The sequence below is a fragment of the Pocillopora verrucosa genome, chromosome 11 (assembly GCF_036669915.1).
Source record: "Pocillopora verrucosa isolate sample1 chromosome 11, ASM3666991v2, whole genome shotgun sequence".
In the NCBI taxonomy this organism is placed as follows: Eukaryota; Metazoa; Cnidaria; class Anthozoa; order Scleractinia; family Pocilloporidae; genus Pocillopora; species Pocillopora verrucosa.
This window is the reverse complement of record NC_089322.1, coordinates 18197031-18218058: the sequence shown is the minus strand read 5'-3', so window position 1 is coordinate 18218058 and position 21028 is coordinate 18197031. Positions and strand designations below refer to the sequence as shown.

The 21028-nt window shown below is 36.6% G+C and overlaps 2 protein-coding genes across 7 annotated transcripts; one reads left to right on the top strand and one right to left on the bottom strand.

Annotated features, from left to right (window-relative positions):
* Positions 1-704: 704 nt before the first annotated feature.
* Positions 705-10010, top strand: LOC131777255 (histamine H2 receptor-like). Of its 6 annotated transcripts, XM_059093513.2 has the most exons (4): positions 4771-4956; positions 6054-6148; positions 7958-8346; positions 8500-10010. In XM_059093513.2, the coding sequence occupies exons 3-4, from the start codon at positions 7985-7987 to the stop codon at positions 9119-9121; spliced, it is 984 nt and encodes a 327-aa protein (XP_058949496.2). In that variant the 5' UTR covers positions 4771-4956; positions 6054-6148; positions 7958-7984; the 3' UTR covers positions 9122-10010. The 6 variants fall into 6 exon arrangements, with proteins under 6 accessions (XP_066014824.1, XP_066014823.1, XP_058949497.2 ...); XM_066158727.1 differs by lacking the exons at positions 4771-4956; positions 6054-6148 and adding an exon at positions 705-819; XM_066158726.1 differs by lacking the exons at positions 4771-4956; positions 6054-6148 and adding an exon at positions 1837-1919.
* Positions 10011-10048: 38 nt separating this feature from the next.
* On the bottom strand, positions 10049-17576 carry LOC131777249 (histamine H2 receptor). Its single transcript, XM_059093501.2, has 4 exons — positions 17509-17576; positions 14428-14519; positions 11940-12258; positions 10049-11417 (listed from the first exon to the last, which is right to left on the bottom strand). The coding sequence occupies exons 2-4, from the start codon at positions 14510-14512 to the stop codon at positions 10712-10714; spliced, it is 1110 nt and encodes a 369-aa protein (XP_058949484.2). The 5' UTR covers positions 14513-14519; positions 17509-17576; the 3' UTR covers positions 10049-10711.
* Positions 17577-21028: the final 3452 nt, after the last annotated feature.

Below are 21028 nucleotides of genomic sequence, written 5' to 3'. Positions count from 1 at the left end.
AACCTATAGAAAATTGGAACATTTTAAGTTTTCCCGCTGATCATGATTTCACAAACTTTTCTCGTGTTCTTCTGCCATCCCACGTGCGTTATTACGCTGATAAACAGATCGAAAGAACGGCATATTGCTTTTCAAAAATATTTGGTAGCAAACTTAATGGAACATTGTATAACAGTCTTACTCGTTCCTTGACTAAACCGAACCACAACAGAACAAAATTAAAACAAAACAAAACAAAACAAAATCACGTGTAATGAACTTGAGGATGTTTAAAACTAAACTTTGAGGCTGTCTGCAATGTCTCTTGTATATTTTTCTCGTCATAAGTAAATATACCGACTTACCTCTAACAAAAACAGTATTAGTTATAAGGCGGCGGGAAGGTTTCCTCTAAAGATGTTGTTATCACAAATGATTTCTAGATTACTTTAGATTTTGGAGATAACCGAGGTAATAAATTACATACATTAGATATATATAACTGATTATGGTGCCAATCAAAATATTTATAAATCTAAGTGTGCGTTATCAGTGCAATCAGACCTTGAATGACACCATATATCTTAAAGTGAGTAGTCGAGACAAAGGTTACTTTTTTGTCGGTGACGTTACAACTCTAGGTTACAGTATTAAAATCGAGAAACAGTAGAGATCCCTTTCTATAACTCTAGAGCTCCTCAGTGATTGCCAGGGAGTATTATTCTCCGAGTAATATCGACTGTAATCCTAGGCCACCGGAACCTGAAAACCAAAGGGAGATCAGCAGTAAACCTCAATGAAAACCGCCCCAGTAAGATAACAACTGTTCACCGAAGTATTGTAAGTAAATGACTGTAGGCTTTTTAAGTGTTTACTTTCATTCGTTTCGGTGTATTTTACACATCTCAGGCAGTTTTCAGTTCTTACTACGTGTTGATGTAACTTTAAAAGTCTATAAATCCAGGGTTTCCAAATTTCCCTTTTCGTTTAGGTTAAGGAAGAGTCGCACGTTTCAAAGAGTTATTTTTTTTGGTCGAATATCATGGTGATACGTACTCAAAACATTTATTACATAATACCATTCATTTGACATTCATTACCTAAGGGTTGTTTACTGGTTCTGCTTTACATAATTATAAGCCGCTTTATCGTAAAATTAAATGGCTCTGTTACATAGTGCCTTCGGTTCAGATACTGATATCGATCCCTCAGACCTAAATCTGTCACTTAGATTTGTTGTGACGTCATTTACTAGGATATGCATGCAAGGATTGAAAGACGAAATGAACATAACTTCATGAGTTTTAGCAATTGAAAACAATAAGTCTCTAAGTTCTCTACCGTAAAGTTATTTTCCACTCTGGATTTCCTCTCTTGCTCTCAGGTACATCCAGCTCATTTTGTCTCAAAAGTACTCCTCTTCTCCTACACCCAAAAGGTCTATTTTGGGAATGCGATCATAAACGAAATCTTTGATGCTGTCTTTACAAACAAACTCACTCGCAGGTCGATGGCGAATGAAAATGTCCTTAAATAATACAAGACGAAAAGTAAATTTTATTTCAGGTTCGGAAGGCAAAAATTGTGCCTGAATAGTAATGGAAGGATTCTAAGCTTCTTCCCTTAGCAGCTTATTATTCAGCTTTATATAATAAGCTCAGTTATGCACGCATTCTGATTGGTTCTCACCTATGATCTATGGGAGGACAGATGTATAGATGATGCCATCATTAAAACTTTCTTTAGTTCTCTATCATATAAAACAAATAGATAGGGAACTCGAGAATAATAAAAAAAAAAACTCGCACAGGATTAATTTAGTTGCACCAAAACAAACGTCCGTTTGAAAAAAATAATCAGAATTAGAGATGAAATAGAAGAAGACTTTGCCTTCATCGGAAAGTGATATGATGGACCGGAAAGCTAACATAACACTCTATGTAAGTGATAAAATTTCAAAATTTCTCGATAAAAAATTATTCGAAAGGGAGAGATCTGATAATATAACATCCGAGAAGTTGAAGAGTAGGAGAAAACGTAGTAACATGTTAGTGCGATTTAATGCAACAAAGGAACAAATCATGTTTTATAGCAGTCCACTTTAACACAAAAGGGTGGTTAAGGAAGTACCGACTTTTCACAGGAAGCTCAATATTGTAATGGAGTTTGTCATAATACTAAATAATTAATTCGAGTATAGTAATACAATACAGGCACTTATCTTATGAGAGAACCGCTTGAACAAATAATTTCTGCTATTGAAAGCATTAATGGCAATAGGAGACAGGAAGACTTGAAATTGTCACCGACTGAGTACAAGAAAGATCTATATTCAACGGAAATGTCTTTAAAGAGACGAAGATAATCAGGAACGTGTCAGCCTTAAGCAGGAAGCTCTGATGTTTTCAAGGAACTTTTCACAATTCAGTACATTTTGTGCCATTAATGGCATCAGAAAACAGGAAGATGTTGGATATTTAGTTATTACGCAATTTTGCAAAAGACCACCAGGATATTGGTAATGGTAGAAAATTACAGGTGGAATATTCATTTTCAATTTATCATTCGTCTAATAAGCTGGCAACTTTTCACTGAATTTATTCCTTTTATTTTTCGTTTTTAAGAAATGCGTTTCACACATCGTTAGGAACAAAATGAGGAACGAGAAAAAAATATAAATCCAATGTTTCCGTTCTCGCTCTCGATTTGTTTAACATTTTACTTTTTGGAGTTAATGATGAAAAATTATTCAGTTCGCTAATCGCTGCATGTACAATGGATTTAAATTACTCGTTGGAAGAAAACGGCCGTAACATTTCAACATCACCAAGTGCGATTTGCGAGCACCGCATAAATTAAAGACTTTTAGAATTCCTCTTTAATAGGAATGACTGGGAATATAATCTCTCGTTAAAGTTCACAATACCCAAAGCATCGATAACAAAAACCATGTTGGCCTAATCTTCTGCGATGGACCATTTGGAGCTTCTAATTCGGAAATAATTCTTAAAGCCATGAAAGGTCAGTCGAAAAAAATGAAAACAAGCGAAAAGCTTTAAGCGCCCCCCGGCCACTTTTTCCATTTGAAACCTGAGGCAGCTCAAAGCACACCACACGATCATGTTAGATCGCCGTTTACATGAAAAAACAATATCTGCATATGCATCCCAAATAACAGGATTTTTTCTATTTATTTTCCCCCTTCACAAGAATGAGTTAAAGACAAACCTTAAGCATACGTCGTATTTTGGCGGAGAGGGAATTGAGCTTGGAAAATTAAAGAAACAACTTTTTGCTAAATTCGCTAAAGTTTCTGCATGGAAAAAAATAATTCAGAAGCATAGACGACGCTAATGTTTTTGTCTTTTATACGGGTCGACTTTTTCGGTTTCACAATTTTTGCGATCAGCTGTCTACACTTTTTAGTCTCATTTAAATATGGACGTGAATTAACAGACATTTCGAAATTAACGGTGTAAAAACTGAAAAACAAAAGTGAGAACCTTTTAACAAGTTTCGATAAGAAAAACCGTAATGCTTAAATATTCTACTGACCGAAGATGTCAACAATACCCGTAAATGTAAAAGTGGTTTTTGAAGTGGCAGCTGGAAAATCCGCCTCCGAATCGACCGGCAGTGTTTCGATTCGGAAGCCGTAAAAATTGTACGTTTTGAATGGCAAATGAAATGGACGAACGTCTTCTAAAGTGACTTCAAATTATTAGCTTGAAACAAAGACAATTTAATTTACTTGGTATGAAAACTAGTTAATTTCTGTTTTAGCGCAGGGGAAATTAGTCTTGACACGTTTCCAGGCAGCTTTGAGGTGTTTCGAACATAAAACACGAAAAGTTATTGGCTGCTCCGTAGCCGAAGCAATTAAATTACTCTTCGTCGCTTATTCATTTCCCATCCGGCTGGATGATAGAGGGTTAAACAAAATTAGTTGTGTCAACAACTCGTTATTCCTCTCAGTTTTCTTCATTTTCAGTGAAACATGCCAAGGCCTTCGATAACGTAATAAGGTGTGTGATATCGTATCTTCAACAAATCGCCCACATCTCGTGAGTAACAAATTTTATCTGTTACAATGTGATTGAAAAATGAAATATTGCAAGTGCAGAAAATATGCTTGGTTTTACAGAAAATTTTTCTTTAATTTGCTAATCATCGGTTTGTAGTTGACACTTTTGCATACAATATATCAAGAGAGACATGTTCCTATGCGGTGGATGTGAATTCTTGCATATATCACAGACTGAGATGCTACCAGCCGTCCACTTTTATGTAAATAAACGAACCGATCTTCGATTTCGCTGCAGAAACTTATCCTCGACTTATACTTCTGCTTAAGATAAAAATAATCTCAGTTTCTTAGCATTTTTAGTTTCTTCATACTTTTTATTTTAGCTTTTCATTTCTTTTTTAATGAATCGCTCCATAAAAAAGGAATCTTGTAATCTCTTGAAACAAGTCAATATATCATTTTTTTCTACTCAATTCTGAGAAGAGAGAAAATCAAACGTTCGCAGGACCTCTCGCCTTTCCACTTTAATTACTGATGTTGAATTTTGAAATTGTCCCTGCGATAAAGCCGATAAACCTTCCAGACAGTTGAATGTCTACAAAGGCAGTCTTTCGACAGGCATGCTCTGAACATTTTGGTAATCGCAGACGGTAAGCTTCTGAAAGAAAGCGGAAAGCTTTTTACGAGTACAATGTTTGAGCTAATTTGCAATTCATGAACACGTATAATAATAATTAACAAATAAAGCGAAGCTAAGACAGAATTGAAGCACTCTGCATGCAAACCTTACGGGTAATTGTGAAGGTAAACACATTAACTCACCTGGATATTCCTCGTTTTTTTCTGTGGAATACAAGTCAGTTCCGCACTTGGTCGTATTTCCTAGTCCATGATTTTTATTTTAACGCGACAGTTTCCTCTTCACACTCATTCTTCATCGTAGCCTAAAGGTAAGAATTGAACTCAGTAGCTTAATTAAACAAATAACAGCTCTTTACGCCAACTTCGCCATTGCTGAATATTTTATTTCGCCTTACTTTAGTTATGAAGATTCTGTTATTAGTTCTCCGTTGCCGGTACATATCAATCACAGTTATAACCTCTATACGCTCAGTATCGGTGATCAACACTGCATGCTCCCACATTAAGTTGATCTCAGGCAAAAACTCGATTAGACTCTTACGAAACATAAAATAATATTTAAATTTTTTCGATATAATTTTGGTCAAAAGACGAAATTTATTATGAGATCCAGTGCATTCAATGTACAGCTGGTGTTGAACCTAGTTTTGCCTCGCTAGGCCACGAGGCAAATGCCAACAGATATAGGAAAGAAAAAAAGTTATCCTCATTTTTTTCATCTTAACATATTTTTCCAAATTTTAACCTTAACTATCATTTTAATTTATTTAAAGGCACCCTCGAGATTTATAGCTCAACAGTTATGAGATTAGTTGATCTCAGGCAAAATTCGTTCAAACTCTTACGAAACATAGAATAATATTTAAATTATTTTCAATATAATTTTGGTCCAAAGATGATATTCATTATGAGATCCAGTGTATTTAAAACGACCTAGTTTTTCTTTGCTAGGCCGCGAGGCAAATGCCAACAGAGAGAAGAAAGAAATAATTCCTCTGACTTCTTTCAGCTGAATAACTAGCGTGACAAAAAAAATGGATTGGGAGATTAAAAACTGGAATATAAACAAAACAACGCTGATATTTTCATTTATGTAGTTAACTATAAAAAGGTCTTAGTATGTTTACTGGAAAAGAGGGCTACTTGCATAGCAGGTTAAAATCTAAATTCCCTAGTTTCAGTATCCATTTTCCAACTTCCAAAGCGTGGGATCCATAGCGCGTAAGAAGGTCAAATACCGGCAGGTTTAATTTCTGACCATAATGAAGAATTAATTGGTGTGGGACGCACTAAAAAGGCCTTAATCACGATAGCATAATAAGGCTCCATGAGTGTAGTTTTTGTGTCAGCATAAGGATGATCACCAATTGACGTTTGGAAGTTAATCTAAATGCTTTATCGGTAGAATTTAATTCCGAGCACGATTGATCAACCGCTCGATCGAACGAAAGTTAGCTGCAAACGCGTACGTGATTGTAAAGAGGAGTGTAGGAGGGTGAGGTAGGGGTACTCATTTAATTTCTTCAATCTAAATCCAAATGAAATATTAAACTCACAAGAACCCAGTGCTACTGAGTGGCTTCTCACATTTGAGGCAATAAAAAGGCATCAGGACAAAACGAACTCTTGTCCAAAAATAACAGTCTTTACTCTACTACATTTTTTCAAAACCTCTCTTTGACATTTTCTGATCTGATGAGCGATCTTGGAGAGAAACCCTACTGAGTTCTTTTGTACGTGTTGCGCATACTCCAGAAGAAAACACGAAACAGATATGATTGAAAGTCAATAATTAAAGTAGGAACAGGACATTTGAAAAATTGACTTTCCAAGCGTTAGCGTGAGTGTTTCCTTTGTGTTATCTTGAACTTGGTACTTAACAAAACACCTGCTTTTCCTTTTAGCTACATATGTCAATGGTGGTATTGATCGATGTAAAACTTTAAATATACTTCTCCTGCCTTACCTTCATAAATATTTAATCCCGTGCCTCCAGTCTACCTGTTGACCGATCAGATATCAATGGCAAGAAACCAATCAGGTATCTGATATCAGACAATTTCTTCTCAATAGTTTATTGATGCTGATTGCCGTTTGGGAAATCAATAAACGATTAAAACACTATTGTATCTGTACATCGTCTGATTCAGACTTACTAAAACGTACGCAGAGCTGGATAGTCAATAGTTGTGTATTTCCTACCATTCATAGATAAGAGAACAATAGACTCACGTGCTCCCCCCCAGAATATTCAACGTGTCTCTGTTGTCGTTTGCAGCCATTTCTTACATCCAAGTTTCTCAGTTCCCGGGAAGCTTCTGTAATAAATTTACTTGAAAATCATCATCCTTATGTTTTATTTCATATTGCTATCGATTGCTTTCTCAAACAATAGTGATCATATACTGATCAATCATCTATTGATAAATACATTTTCTCAAACACTGTTATGTGATTTGTTTCATGCCATATAAAATAGCCATTGTTAATTCAGCGGTGTTGCTTCTAATCGTCCGCATTCTGTGCTGTAAGTAATCCTATCCTCGCCGAAATTTTACAAACGGCGCCATCACTCTCTAATTTCTTTCACCAGACTGTCTAAAATCATTTAATTTAACATACATTCCTTGTACTCTGTCATAATTTATAGTGAAAAAGTGTTTTCAAAGAGCTCCAATGTCGGTGAATGACTTTCTTATGATCGTTTATGACAATTAATGACTGGATATGATGCGTAGTGACAACAAACGATGTTTTGTGGCGATGGTTCCTACCAAGTTGTGGTAAAGTATCCTAAAAAATTCATAAGAACTGTGAATGATGTCTCTTAAAGAAATCGGCTTCGTCTCATCTCATGACGGAGCCTTGGTGCGGGGAATGAGGTCTAATGACGTCGAACGACTCCTGATGAAGGCGAATGATGCCTTATGGCGGTTAATGATTTCTAATGGCGGAAATCGATTTGGGTTAAGTAGGCGTTTTATCCTCGCATTGATTGTGCTTGCCTTTTTACTTCATATGGCATGGCGTTAACTAGTTATTCAACACTTTTCAGCGGTATACCATAGATTGACCCTCGCTACAAACGCTCGCCAAACGACTAATTTGTACTGACAGTGAAAATACCTGTAACTCGAGAGATATTCCATAGCATACATTTGAACTAGTATTTGTAACCCTCCACGAATAACTCACGGGCACAGTAAAAAGACGTGCTTGACAATAGGTAGTCGATGAATTGACACTGCGGCTTCTAAGCGGCTTGTCTAATGGCACGATTGATTTAGATTTTTCCTTTGTATTTTTCAGAAAACATTCCCTTAGGACTGAACAACAATGCCAAGCATGAACCTTACCACCAAATCGTCGCACAGTATCTCAGCCGATAACTCATCAACCTCTGATTACAGCTTGGGGCTCCCAGTTGACATACCTCCAATAACTCTGGGAATATTAATCCTCTTGGCCAACGGCGTCGTCATAGTTTTAGTAGCAAGGAAACAAAGATTAAGAAGTTTAACAAACTTGTTGTTGTGCAGCCTGGCTTTATCAGACCTCCTAACCGGGGTGATCAGTATACCATTGTTTCTGATGTGCAACTTATTACATAAGCCTGGAATATGTATTGCTGAGGATCAAATGCTGCGATTTACGTCGATTTCAACCGTTTGCCACCTCGTGGCTGTTAGCGTAGACAGGTAAACATGAACTTGCTGCTACTACTTCTTTCTTTGTTTTCGTTTCGTTTTGTTTTGTTTTATAAAATAGCAATGAGGTTAATTCTTAAAATAGCAGTGACTTTAACTGTGAAGAGCCACCTTAACTATTAAGTCTGATTCTATAACTGTTAGGTATCTCGCCATTATTCATCCTTTGAGGTACAAGGCGATTTTTACTCACTCAAGATGCATTTCTGTCATTCTGAGTATCTGGTTGTTATCAGCTACCATGGCTTTGGTCCAGCTAAGTTGGATGAACCCAGTAGATCACGACCCACATCAGGAACTCACCCCTGACGTAATTAAGAAGGAGAATATTTATGACGTCACATGCGTCCTTGCTTTCACTGTTGTTCCGTTACTCTGTATGGTCTTCGTTTATGCAAGAATCTTCAATGAAGTCTCGCGACAGATCGAATTCCTCCGAAAGCAAACTGCTCCTGATAGCCAGGATTCTCGAAAGCTGAAATACGTCGAGAGGAAAGTTGTGACAACTTTTGCAGTAATGTTATTGGTCTATGCCGTTTGCTGGTTGCCATACTTCGTCCTTCGACTGTATCGTCTGGATCATATAAGTGTTATTATCATGTACGTCATCCTGTGGCTGCGATTCCTGTCGTCCTTTCTAAACCCATGTTTATACATCTTTGGAAAGAAGGATTTCCGATTGGCTCTGAAGTGGTCAGGGAGGAAAGATAAACCTTACCATTATAAAGACATGATTCCGCTCAAACGTGTGGGGGCTACAGTATAAAACACAATGCAAGGACATTCAAAGCGTGGAATCTGTAAATCTGTCCCAGAGGAGGCAACAGACGTAGATAAAACTAAGGCGTCGGCTGCTATGTGTTAATTCCGCTTCAGTTATACTTTCATTCTTTTGATCATAAGAAATTTTACCTTGTTCTAAAACTTCAATCTGTGAGCTATAGCTGACGGAATTAATATCTCACCAGTTGCGAGGCCGTTTTTATCAACAAGACTAATATCTACAAGAATTAAACTTTTTGAGTACAATTAACAATCAAGTTGTATGCTAGTTTACTTGAATTGTATGCGAACGTAAGACCCCCACTGGAAAATGAAACCCATACCTTAGCCGAATACATAAAGAATAATTCATGGGCGCACGTATATGTAGAATTTCTCTCCGAGCGTTTATTTAATTCGATACCTTGCGTTGAACACGAGAAGAGAAATTTCATATCTGCAAGCAACCATGTAGTTTATTATATAAATAGCATAGGCCTTTGCTGATAAGAAAAGTCGACTTTATTAACGGTATACGCTTTGTCATTCTTTTATCATCCTGACGAAGTGATGCGAAAAGCGAGTGACGTGTCAGCGGCAGATTGGCGGTATCAAACACAGGTATTGCAATTTTACACGAGTGCTTTTACCGATTTTCTCAGTGCTTGAAATCCAAGTAAAAATCCACAGTTTCTATAATAGAAAATGTAAAATGTTTCAGCGGGAGAAACGTTGAGGCAATTATATGCATTGCATTACTTATGTTCTTTATTTGTTAAGATAGTAGAATTTGATTCAACTCTACAGTTACTTGACAAAAAAATCGAAACGGTTTTTACATTCTTTTGATTATAAGTTCTCCAACCTGAAGTATGGAGTCTAGAGAAAGGCCAAATAAAAGCCCGAAACTTCTTGATATATCTCAGTTATTGAATCATTAACAATACAGCCACTGGCCGTGAAGAGTTTTCTATGTTATTCTATGTTATGCTGTACAAGTCGTGCTGTAGAGGTATCTTCTTCCACGTTGCAATATTTTTAAACTTGAAAGCGATCACAAGGCTTCCGTGGCTCACAAAGAAAAAACTCTACGCTATTCTAGCTATCTTTTAATGAGATCTCTGGCTATTAATAAAACAAATCACAGACTCGAAATATTTGAACTGAGGAATGCTAGACTCCCACATAAAAATCTGCTTTATGAACGGGACTTCGAAGGTTATCGCGGACAAGATTTCGTGATAGGAGAAAAAGTTTGCGAGAATCACGATTTTTCAGCAGGCCATTCGCCACCCATGTGTTTGAGTGAGATGCAATAATTCTGAAACAGGACCTATTAGTAAATCATTCTTTAATTCATGTATGGACCATTTATTTTCCTCCCTTTTCATGCAGCAGTTTTGATCTATCGTCTACTTATATTACAAAGATACACAATCTAGTGCATTGAATTGACGAGGAAAGACAAAAACATCAGTTAGAGGGTGAAACCGTTGTGTGACTCATATCAATTTTTTTAAACATATTTACACATTCATATATGGCAACTAGTGGTGAGAATCACGTTTCAGATTCAAGCTTAAAAAGGCATTCATCAGATAACTGAAGTTTCCTTTCTTCTGCCAATTTCCGTGTAACCTCCACCTCTCCTACTAAAGAAGTCGTCGGCGTTTACAGTACTTCTTAAAGCCGTTGATTTCGTAGACGAGGAATTTCGTTGCAGCTTCATCAGTAGCACATGTTCAAGCAGAGCTTTTCGAAAATCTTTTTTGCCAAATATGTACATACAAGGGTTTAAAAGCGACGCAAGGTACCTCAACCAAACAACAGCCAGTATAAAAGTGTCTGGCAACGCCGACAAATCGAATCGGCGAAGCATAAAATAAGGCAGCCAACAGATAATGTAAACGAACATCATGGCGGCGAAGATTGCAATGGCTCTCCACTCATGGTGGTTCCTAGATCTCTTCCTAGTGTTTGGTAAGCTGGGCGTATTTTCTCGCCGGATGTTACGACTTTGACGAATTATCTCAAAGATTATTCTCGCATAGGTAAAGCACATGATCATCAAAGGAATTAAAAAAAATAGAATGAGAAACAGTATGTCATAGACGAGTTCTGTTCTTTGGAAGGAGTCCGTCAGGTCTTCGTCATGTGGATCGTGGTTGAATGGATCGAGCCAAGTTAATTGCACCAATGCAGTGACGGCCGATGATGTCCAGATAAAGATGATAACTATGGCACACCTGCGGAGTGTTACCAGTGACGTGTACCGCAAAGGGTGTACAATTGCCAGATATCTAAGAAAGAAAGTCGTTTTCCTTAATTAAGGTTTTATCATTCCTATCAGTTTAACGTGTTCATCTATTATCATTATTATTATCATTATCATCCTTTCTTTATACGTTTCTGACATGGTTACTTAACAATTAGAACAATTAATGAAAAATTTGTCTCGGTCTCAATTTTTTTTCCGCTCAATTATATGAGTGCTCAAGCGGCACACGTTTGAAGAAATAGTGGTTTTTCTTCTGCAAAATTGGAATATTTGCGACCGGCGCGCAACTCCAGCACTAGTCCAGCTGAGGGTTACCTTTACTTGTTTGGTTTTTTCGATTTCTGTTTCTGATCTCAACCTCTTTCACATATTATTTGGAGAGAACGTACATTTAGCTTCCTGAGAAAAGAAACTACAGCTATGAGAGACTCAGAATAAAAACATGGTATGGTTTTCAATATGGTTGTAATTCTTCATTTTTCCAAACCAAGCTTTTCTACAAATAAAGATTTTGATTACAAAATCTTTACTATATTTCCATTACCTGTCAATCACAACGGACATCAGATGAGACACAATAGAGGCTGAGATGAACCGAGACAATTGCTCTTCAGTGAGACAAACTGCTAATCTACGGACGATGTTACACGTGATAAACAGTGGCACAGAGACCAAGCCAGTAAGGAGGTCGGATAAAGCCAGGCTACACAGCAGTAGATTGGTGATGGATCTCAAGTATGTTTTCTTCGCCACCATTATCAAAGCTAAACTGTTAATGATGACTATAAATACCGCCAACGCAATCGCTGGAACGTCTACAACAGGTTGGAAACGACCTTCACTCATGTCATCGAACTCGTCATCTACATGAATAAAAAAATAAAATAAAATAATGATTATAAATCGGAACTGTAAACAACCAAGCAGTGGCTCTTCTTGTCTGCTGATATCAAGTAAAGTTGGACTTTGGGGAGTGGATTTTTATGGAGAGGAAAACTCGAGAACCTGGAGCAATACATGCAGGATGAAGGGGGAAAAAAACAACAAAATTAACCCATAGCAGGTTAGGTAATCGAGTCCAAACGCATGTATACTCCTCAAACAAATCTGTGGGAAGATTTGATGCCATTTGAACTAAATTTGTTTCCTTTTGAGATTTGAACTGAGCTTTCTCGCCTATATGTACAATTTATCATACACTGAATATTAGTCTACGTCTGACCAATTCATTAATTATAATGTTGGCAAATCGGCAGTTATAGAGAGTCTGAAAAAATGTAAAATCTTAGTAATTAAATGGTTCTCACATACGAGACGAGTATTAAAAAGCATCAGAAACTAATTGTATTTGTGTCTATAGGCATACTTGACTGAATGATAAGCAACCTGAGGTGTCCATGAATAAGTTTGCTTAGCTGAGACAACAGAGTAATTTTAATATTTAACAGAGAAAACCGTGAATTTTAAGGCCTATTTGGAAGAGAAAATTTATGCTAATTTACCTTAACTGTCTGCTTAATATGTTCAGCCCAAAAGCAATTAAGAGTTGAAATTGAGATACTGTACTAACAATACCGACTTCCCAAGCTTTGCGATTGTGCGAATTCGGAAACATAACCATGGGCAGCGTTTATTACAACAGGTTAATCACAACACTCTTCGTTTGCAGAAGCAACAGAAACAAAAAGATCTCAAAAATTTAAAACTCTGCCATGTGTACCGATAAGAAATGCAGTGTGTTGATCGGGAGCTCTTTCCAGAGCTCATAGAGTCCCCCGTCAACCCTGCTTTAAACATGTCTCGGCCGTTGAAAGGTAGTTTAAACCCGCTATTCTATCTTCGCATCAACGGAGAAACTCTTTGGGTATGGCGGCGACTAAAAAATCCTGACGAAGAGTTTAATAAAAATAGGGATAAGTAATCGAGTCGCTTAGAAAATTCAACCCGTTCCATAATAAATACATCGTTTCTCCAAGTGTTCTTAATTCTACTTTTGAGTCTGAAATTTATCAGTGATGGTTGAAGTCAAGTAGAAATATCCTGTACTCGAAAAAGGTGAAAAAATAATGAGGATAATCATGAAGCTTAAATGACGAAAATATGTCACAGAAATGAGTAATGGTACGATTTAAGACTGAAAAACAAGGCTATCCATAGTGCATTTTCGTTCAAACTTATAATGCAGGGCCGGTCAATGCAAAAAACAGGGGCTAAGTGTACTTCTTAACCATTTTCTTGTTATTGTTATGCAATGAGACGTTAGCTAAACTTCAAAACAGATTTTTGCCTCGCAATTTTCATAATTACCTTGTAATTGGTTAATGGTAACTTTGTAGCAAAGAAAATTATGCATTTAGGTGGGTTATAACTGATGAGGCGAAGAGTTTAATGGTATCGTTGTACAGCGAATTTTTTTTTTCAATTCGCATTAAAATTCGAGTTACATTAGTTAATTATTCATTTGATGGATATCAAAACAAACTTGCTTTATTATTAACTGAGCTCTGTGGTCGGTTTGGATCACTCTGTGATAGCTTATTACGTAGTAAATATTTCATTGGATTCAATCCTTCAAGAAATTTTCCTCCATATATTTCTTAATAAGTAAATTACAAAGTTAATCTTATTCCTATGACTGACTCGGCGTTGTTTACCTTGAGTTGCTTTAGAGCGACATCGAAATTGCCGTTAAATTATGGGGTAGTTAAATAATCGATTTCTGAGGGAGCGAAACATCGAAGAGGCGAAAATTAACCAAAACAATACGAGAACGCCTAAAAATATATTGAAAAAATATGAAAAAGACGAACTCAAAAAAATTAATTAAGATGATCAGACTGCGATAAAATAGCTCATTCAAGGGACCGAGGCAAATTGAATTTTTTTTTTTTTTTTTGGGACATCCTCATCTTAAACAGACAATTTAGCGATGCCTGTCAAAGGTCTGTCTTGCTCAAATCTCTCTTAGCATAATTTAGGCATAAGAGAACAAAGCAACATATTACCCTCGTAGAATTCATTGTTTTCCTTACCTGAATTTGAGAAGTTATTCAGCGCCAAACCGGTGGAAACATTGTTGAACCGAGAGTCGTTCTGTTCAGTTGACGTCTGACTCATGTTGGCTCTGTTTAATGAAGGTGAAACTGTCCGTTGAGACTCAACAAGCTAATCGGAATTTAAAAACATAAAATCCAATTTGATACTTTCACCTAATTTTGTGTCATCCAGGAATAAATCTTTTTAAACGTTCTGTATCGGACAGCGACGTCGTGATTTGTTGCAAAAACGCGGAGTGTTCTAGACGCTTTTGGAAAACTTACGCCAGACTCTATAACCTACAATTTCAGAAAAAAGACCCCAACCCATTCTTTTAAGTTTATACAGCGGGGCTTTCAGAGGGTAAATAGTTCGCATAAAGAAAACACACAATGCAAATAAAACCTGGAACAAATTGCTTCGACAGGTGTATCTTTTGTAATTATCTCCCTTTCAGTCGGGCTTTAAAAAAGTTGTATATTCAGGTCATTCAGACGTACTGTAAACCAATGAAATAACTATTTCGGAACCCATCTTCATTAATAACTCATGAGATGTAGACTTCAGAGTCAAGTTCAATTAAACATTCTATAAGCTGTTTTTCAATTAGGAGAAAGTCGCATAATACATCGTTTTCTCTTTAGCGAAACTTTATAATAACATAACTTGGTTTATGCAGTGGTTTCCAGGACGATTTGTCGTCCGAACGATTTTGCTGAATGTCTTAATAAAAGAGTTTTAATTGAATTGGAGAAGAGAAAAAATTATTAAGTCATCCCTCCTTATTAGTGTCCATGAAATTTTTTTTTTTTTTGTGCTTCTGAAACATGTAAAGATTATTTCCGAACGTAGTTGTGGTTATTTTCGAAGCTATCTGGGTTTTGTCTACCTGCCTCCTCCAATTCAAACATTTCAATCGTCATCTTTTCCCGACATTGCTGTATTTAAACGCAATATTAAAATTTACGGGTGCAAAATGTAAACTTTGTAGATTTCAATTAAGATATGGATATTTGACATAAAATTTAAAAAAAAATTATTCGTAATAGTAGAAAAAATGCACGCGAAATGGGCCTCCTTATAAAAAAAAAAAAAGAAGAAATTCTGAAACAAGGGTTGTAGCAACATTACGGACTTTATCCAGGTAGGAGCTGGCACATACAGCAAATCATTCCGTGATATGAATTCTTTATCAGATGCACCCTTCAAAAACATTCTACGTGTAATGCACCTTGTGTAAAAAGCGTTTACAGGGGGCTGTCAATCATGTGTCGGATCTCTGAGGAAGTAGTCGCGATATTTCATGAGTTCGAAAGGTCACGTCCCGTTATCAAAGTGAATAACGAATTATTTATCAGCTCGTTTCTTTTAGAAGTCCACAAAGTAATAGAACGTGCAAGCAGGTTTACTCATAAATTTACATGTAACTATGATTACTAATTTTTAATACTTCAGTTCCTGACCATCCTCGCTACCAATTTTTTTTTCTTATTAAAATTTCTAGGTGTAAAGATTTTAAAGGAAGCCAAATTATCATTGATGGAGTGTTAAGTGTTACTTATAGAGTCCACTATCCGTCTCTTTTAATTCACAAGTTGGAAAGACTCACAATGAAAAAGTGACAAACACGTTTGGTTGATGTTATGTAAGGCTGATTTTTCATTAAATCGTCTCGCGTTGGTAATTTGGGAAAACTGTGTCCATATTTTACACAAATATTGGTTGAACAACATAAATAACTTATGCATGAAAACACTGAAAGGTAATTTGTGCGGTGAAGATTTCAATGCCTTTTTAGAAATATGGCATTGCCTACAGCGAGGTGATAATTCATTTCTGGGACCCCATTACCTGGAAATAGTCCTGCGTATTTGCGGTGCTTTCCACTCTATATTGGTCAAAACTTCGAAATAGCAATCCGAAGGTCTGAGGTTCGATTCCTCATGCGGACTCAGTATTTTTTTTGGCCCCAAGCTCGTAACAAGACGAAAGACGAAAAAAAATAACACGTTTTAGCAGGAGCCCATTAGTGAGCTCCTGCTTTTATTTATTTATTTCATCATCATGAAACACTCTATCGTATATCCTCAGCGCAAGAAGTAATGTGTATTGGCTTCCGATAAGTAATGAACTCTTTTTGAGGATATAACATTCGCGTATGCATTTAAAAACGCGCTTTAATTTATTTATCTGTCAGAAGGAAACAAACGATCACGAAGCTTTGAAAATATAGTCATGATAATCTAAATTTACGATATGTACATAGGATGTTGAAAGCAAACTGTAATTTTTTATCAGATGCATTTGCCTCACTGTCGTAAGTGTTTGTGGTATTATCGTCAAGTTATCTAATTCTGGACGATAAAAGTTCAAACCAGATACGACGGCCACCTCTCAACTTTGTTTTAAAAAATTTACCTCAAAACTTTTAGTCAAGACCGGTTTAGTGCATTAAAAAGAAATTGATTGATCGATTTCAACAAAATCTAAGATTCTCGAAAAGCTTCAGACTGACCTATTTTGGAACGCTTCTGTATCTGATTCATACCAGAGTTAGATATTGCTCTAGTTCGAATTCAGCAGTCAATTGCAGACAAAGTTTTGGTACAATTGATCTTTCTTTTACTTACAACGCGGGCTGTCACTTCATAGAGCTTAGAGTCGATTGGGCGTGAATGGCAACTCTCGAAGACTGGCCAAAATTATTCCCTACACAAACTGGGCTGATTTCTGTTTATCATGGCGCCCTTTGAAAATTCAGCTCGAATGTGTTTCTAGGATCGAAATTGACCAAAATATCGACATAGGTATAATTTCTTACTTCTGTGAATTCACAGAAAGGAAAGGAGATCGACATAAAATCTTTTTTTTTTTTTTTTGCTCTGAACGAAAGCTGCTAGTTCTTCGAGTCAGTTTATAAAAGATATTTCCAAAATAGGCGTGAAAGGAAATTCTGCAAGACTGAAATATTAAGATGTGACAAATAAAATATCCATTTTCTCTCTCAGTTCCCAAGACTTGCCCGGCTTGATTTGTCTCGATAAATTACCTCAGAACGTTTTGATGTTATTACTCACATATTTCCAAGTTGCTGAGTGTTTTAAGGTTCTTCATTCATATCGCATCATTGTCAAGTTCGAAATACGGTTTCGTTCGGTTCAATATCATAATATTACTCAGATAGGTTAATATTTGTATGATTATATAAATAAAACATTTCTTTAAGTCGAACCTGTTATTTACATCTGGATTAAGGAAGCGAACATAACAAAACAAACACGGAGAAAAGAAAACACCGTGGGAAAGATTGCCAAATGGCGACAGATGTCAAAAGTCTACACATGCTCAGATATAGATCTTGGCGAGGTTCTCTTCCATCATGTAATGTTCTGCGACGAAGAAAATAGGGATCTCTCGAGCAAGATTTATCGCGTTTCCTTCGGTGGAATTTCCGACTAAGATTTGCTAGACCGTTAAACATATTTGTGCCCTTCCTTGTGAATGTTGATAAAAAAAATTCATAGGACCAAATTGGCCGGAAATAAAGGAAGAAAACACAAAATTGCAAATAGCAAGAATATTGCCTTTGTAACCCCTTTATTTTTCGGCTTTTAAATGACTGGCAAGAAAAATTTCACAAATTGTGAAGATTTTGAGAGATTTCATTGAAGAAAACCAAAGGCAAAGCCAAATTATTATTGGCGAGAGCCTCACTTCGTAGAGCCTTAGCTTTCGAACGAATATTGTTTTGATAATAGCCTGAACCTAGCTCATTGCCTTTTGGTGGCTTTTAGTGACCTTCAAAAGCGAAAACATAAAAATTTTCAAAAAAAAAACATTACGCTGGCGCGCTCGCAAACATTGAACAAAACCCTAGAGAGCCTCTTTAGGTAGTCAGATAGAATTTTGTTAGGATGAAAACCAATCTGTCTTACGTTTATGCGGTGTCAAAAACGCGGTGATCCATCTGTAACGGTTAAAAACATTCGATTTTTCTATAATATGTGGCTATATTTAAATCATAAAAGACAGAAAACCGAATACTAATTCACCAATGCAACGTTATCAGATTTATAAGACTTACATGTGGTTATCCCTTTTTAAAATAAGTCTGCAATAGTCAAACAAGACGGAGAAACACTTTTCACTTTGGTTATGGCATCCATACATCAGACGCGCGCGGTTATTTTCCCACACATTTTTAAGACTTGAATAATGATTTATCAGAATCGTTTTCGCTTTGATATACAGCTATTACTTGGCGTTAAGATGTAAAGTGCGTCATTAGAAGAAATCCGAGAAAATTCATTCATGTCTATTGGCCCAAGACTCGATTCACATTTTTTTTTTGCGTTGAAACAAATTGCACCCCTTTGTTCGCGACCACTCTAAATTGAACTGATTTCTCCATCTAGCATCTGTTCATTTTTGGATTAAGAGCAAATGGGAAAGATTTTAAGCCCGTAAACCTATATAAGCTAAAAGAAATAATAATACTACAGGTTGTAAATTATCAAGCGATTGTCTTTTAGTCATTGTATCCTCTTGTCAGATCATAATCAAACGTGAAAAAGGATTGACGATGTTTGAAACCATTTCCTTAAACTTTTCGTTGATGAAAAAGTTACTTGATAATGATTTGCTGATGATCCAATGAAATGTTTTTCTTCTAAGATGTTTTGGAAAAAAAAACAAAAATACGGCAATTTAGTCTTTTTTTTCCAGTTTCATAACATAACGGGACAAAATAAGTTAATGTTTTTTCTTTTTTTTTAGATGAATACTACCTTATGTGACACTGACATTTCACAAGATGTCATTGTTATGGGCAGAGAGCCATGTTCCATGTGATAGATGTAGCTTTGTGTAAACTGTAACTGGCATAGATTATCTTGAACCATTGTCATTGAAGCCAGGAGGTCCCGTTGTCCCATTGGTTTGCGGTTTCAGGAGACGAGATAATCTCCTGGCGTGGCGCAAGTTGTTTCCGAACTTTTATGAGTTAAAATCATGCATATGATTTTGGAAGGAATACAAACACTTTGAGCGAATTTATAGAGTATATAGATTTGACCGATATTCGTCAAATTTCGCCAAAATTTTCCAGGAATAATGACAAACTAAATAGTGTCGGGATATTTTGATATGTTTAATATTGATCGCGTGTTTACCATTTACGCAACACGCCTCGCCCGGCACAATTTCGTTGATTAATACAGCCATTTTGCTCGTGTTGCGGTATCCAATACCCGATAAATTCAATAGAAAAACCTTCGGTCGTTTCAAGCCTTACCAACTTCCTTAAAAGAGAAGTCGCTTAAATTATATTTATGTCGTAATCTGCAGTCATTAAGCTTTCTCCTGATGTACAGTTTGCTAGGGATTTTAGTGAAACTAGCGCACATACGAATTTTTTTCCCGAAGGATACCCGCGAAGGTGGAAAGTAACCTTAAAAATTAACTTTGTACGTCACCATCTATACATCTCCCAGACATGTGCATCCAAATGATTTTGCGTTTGGCTTGATGATGAAAAAAATTTACTATCATACTCCCAGCTATTTCTACCTTAAGATATGACAGTTAATATATTTTCGCTAGAGTAAAAGATAGAGCGGTTTACATCGAAGGGAGAGGATGCCAGCGGTTTCCCGTGATTCCCCCTTCAACATAAAAATTCAGGGAATAGGAGGCGAGCCTGTTGCTCAGTGGAAAGCCAAAAACCTGCTCAAATATTTCCAAAAATCCTAGCAGATTTGCTACCAATATTTCTTTATATTTTTAGTTATTTCAATTTAAAAAGGCCCTATTTTTCGTTTTTCACAGGCGTTGTTAACATCGTTCATGAATGAGTGACATACTAAGATACTTAAGTCTGAGGCAACAGGACACATGGTTAATTTTAATAAAGTCCTGCCCAACGTCCTTTTAGTCAATTACCCGTTATAATAATAGATAAACATCGCAATGTGAAACGATGTCAAGTGACAGGTTATGTGTTAGCTTTTTATGAAATCGTTAACTTTTTCGTACTGATATGAGATCAAGTTTAACCTATACCGTATTTTGCTTAAAAACTGCTCAGAAAGGCAACTTTTCCCAAAGTTGTTACGGAACCGCAAAAAGTTGCTCCAAATGCCAAAAGTTGCTAAAAAGTTGCCGAGTACAATCGGAAAGGGCCTAAAGGAAGGTGGGGGGGGGGAGGGTCAGTCGTCGCCGATAGAGTTGGCAAAAAGTTGCTCCAAATGCCAAAAGTTGCTAAAAAGTTGCCGAGTACAATCGGAAAGGGCCTAAAGGAAGGTGGGGGGGGGGGGTCAGTCGTCGCCGACAGAGTATAAAGGGGGAATGTGGAAAAATTAACTGCCAATTACGGGTAGCTGCAAGAATATTTAAGAGCCTTAGAGGGGGATCAGGTAATTTTTATTATGACTCAACCAAAATCCTCCCCTCACCCCATCCCAGGGGATAAATATTGACCGGACCTTAACATGAGGGACTACGAAGACATCCGAAATTTAAAGACAAAGTAATGGAGTGCACAAGTATTTTTTGTATCATGGTCGAAGGAGTTATGTATGCTTATTTATCTTTAAATAC

What these genes read in the sequence shown, in the direction of transcription:
- LOC131777249 (XM_059093501.2), bottom strand. Translation starts at nt 14,512, where the DNA reads ATGAGTCAGACGTCAACTGAACAGAACGACTCTCGGTTCAACAATGTT. An exon ending in GAATAACTTCTCAAATTCAG is followed by an intron (nt 12,259 to 14,427) that starts GTAAGGAAAACA and finishes TTATTCATGTAG; the next exon opens with ATGACGAGTTCGATGACATG. An exon ending in ATGTCCGTTGTGATTGACAG is followed by an intron (nt 11,418 to 11,939) that starts GTAATGGAAATA and finishes TTTCTTTCTTAG; the next exon opens with ATATCTGGCAATTGTACACC.
- LOC131777255 (XM_066158727.1), top strand. Translation starts at nt 7,985, where the DNA reads ATGCCAAGCATGAACCTTACCACCAAATCGTCGCACAGTATCTCAGCC. An exon ending in GTGGCTGTTAGCGTAGACAG is followed by an intron (nt 8,347 to 8,499) that starts GTAAACATGAAC and finishes TATAACTGTTAG; the next exon opens with GTATCTCGCCATTATTCATC.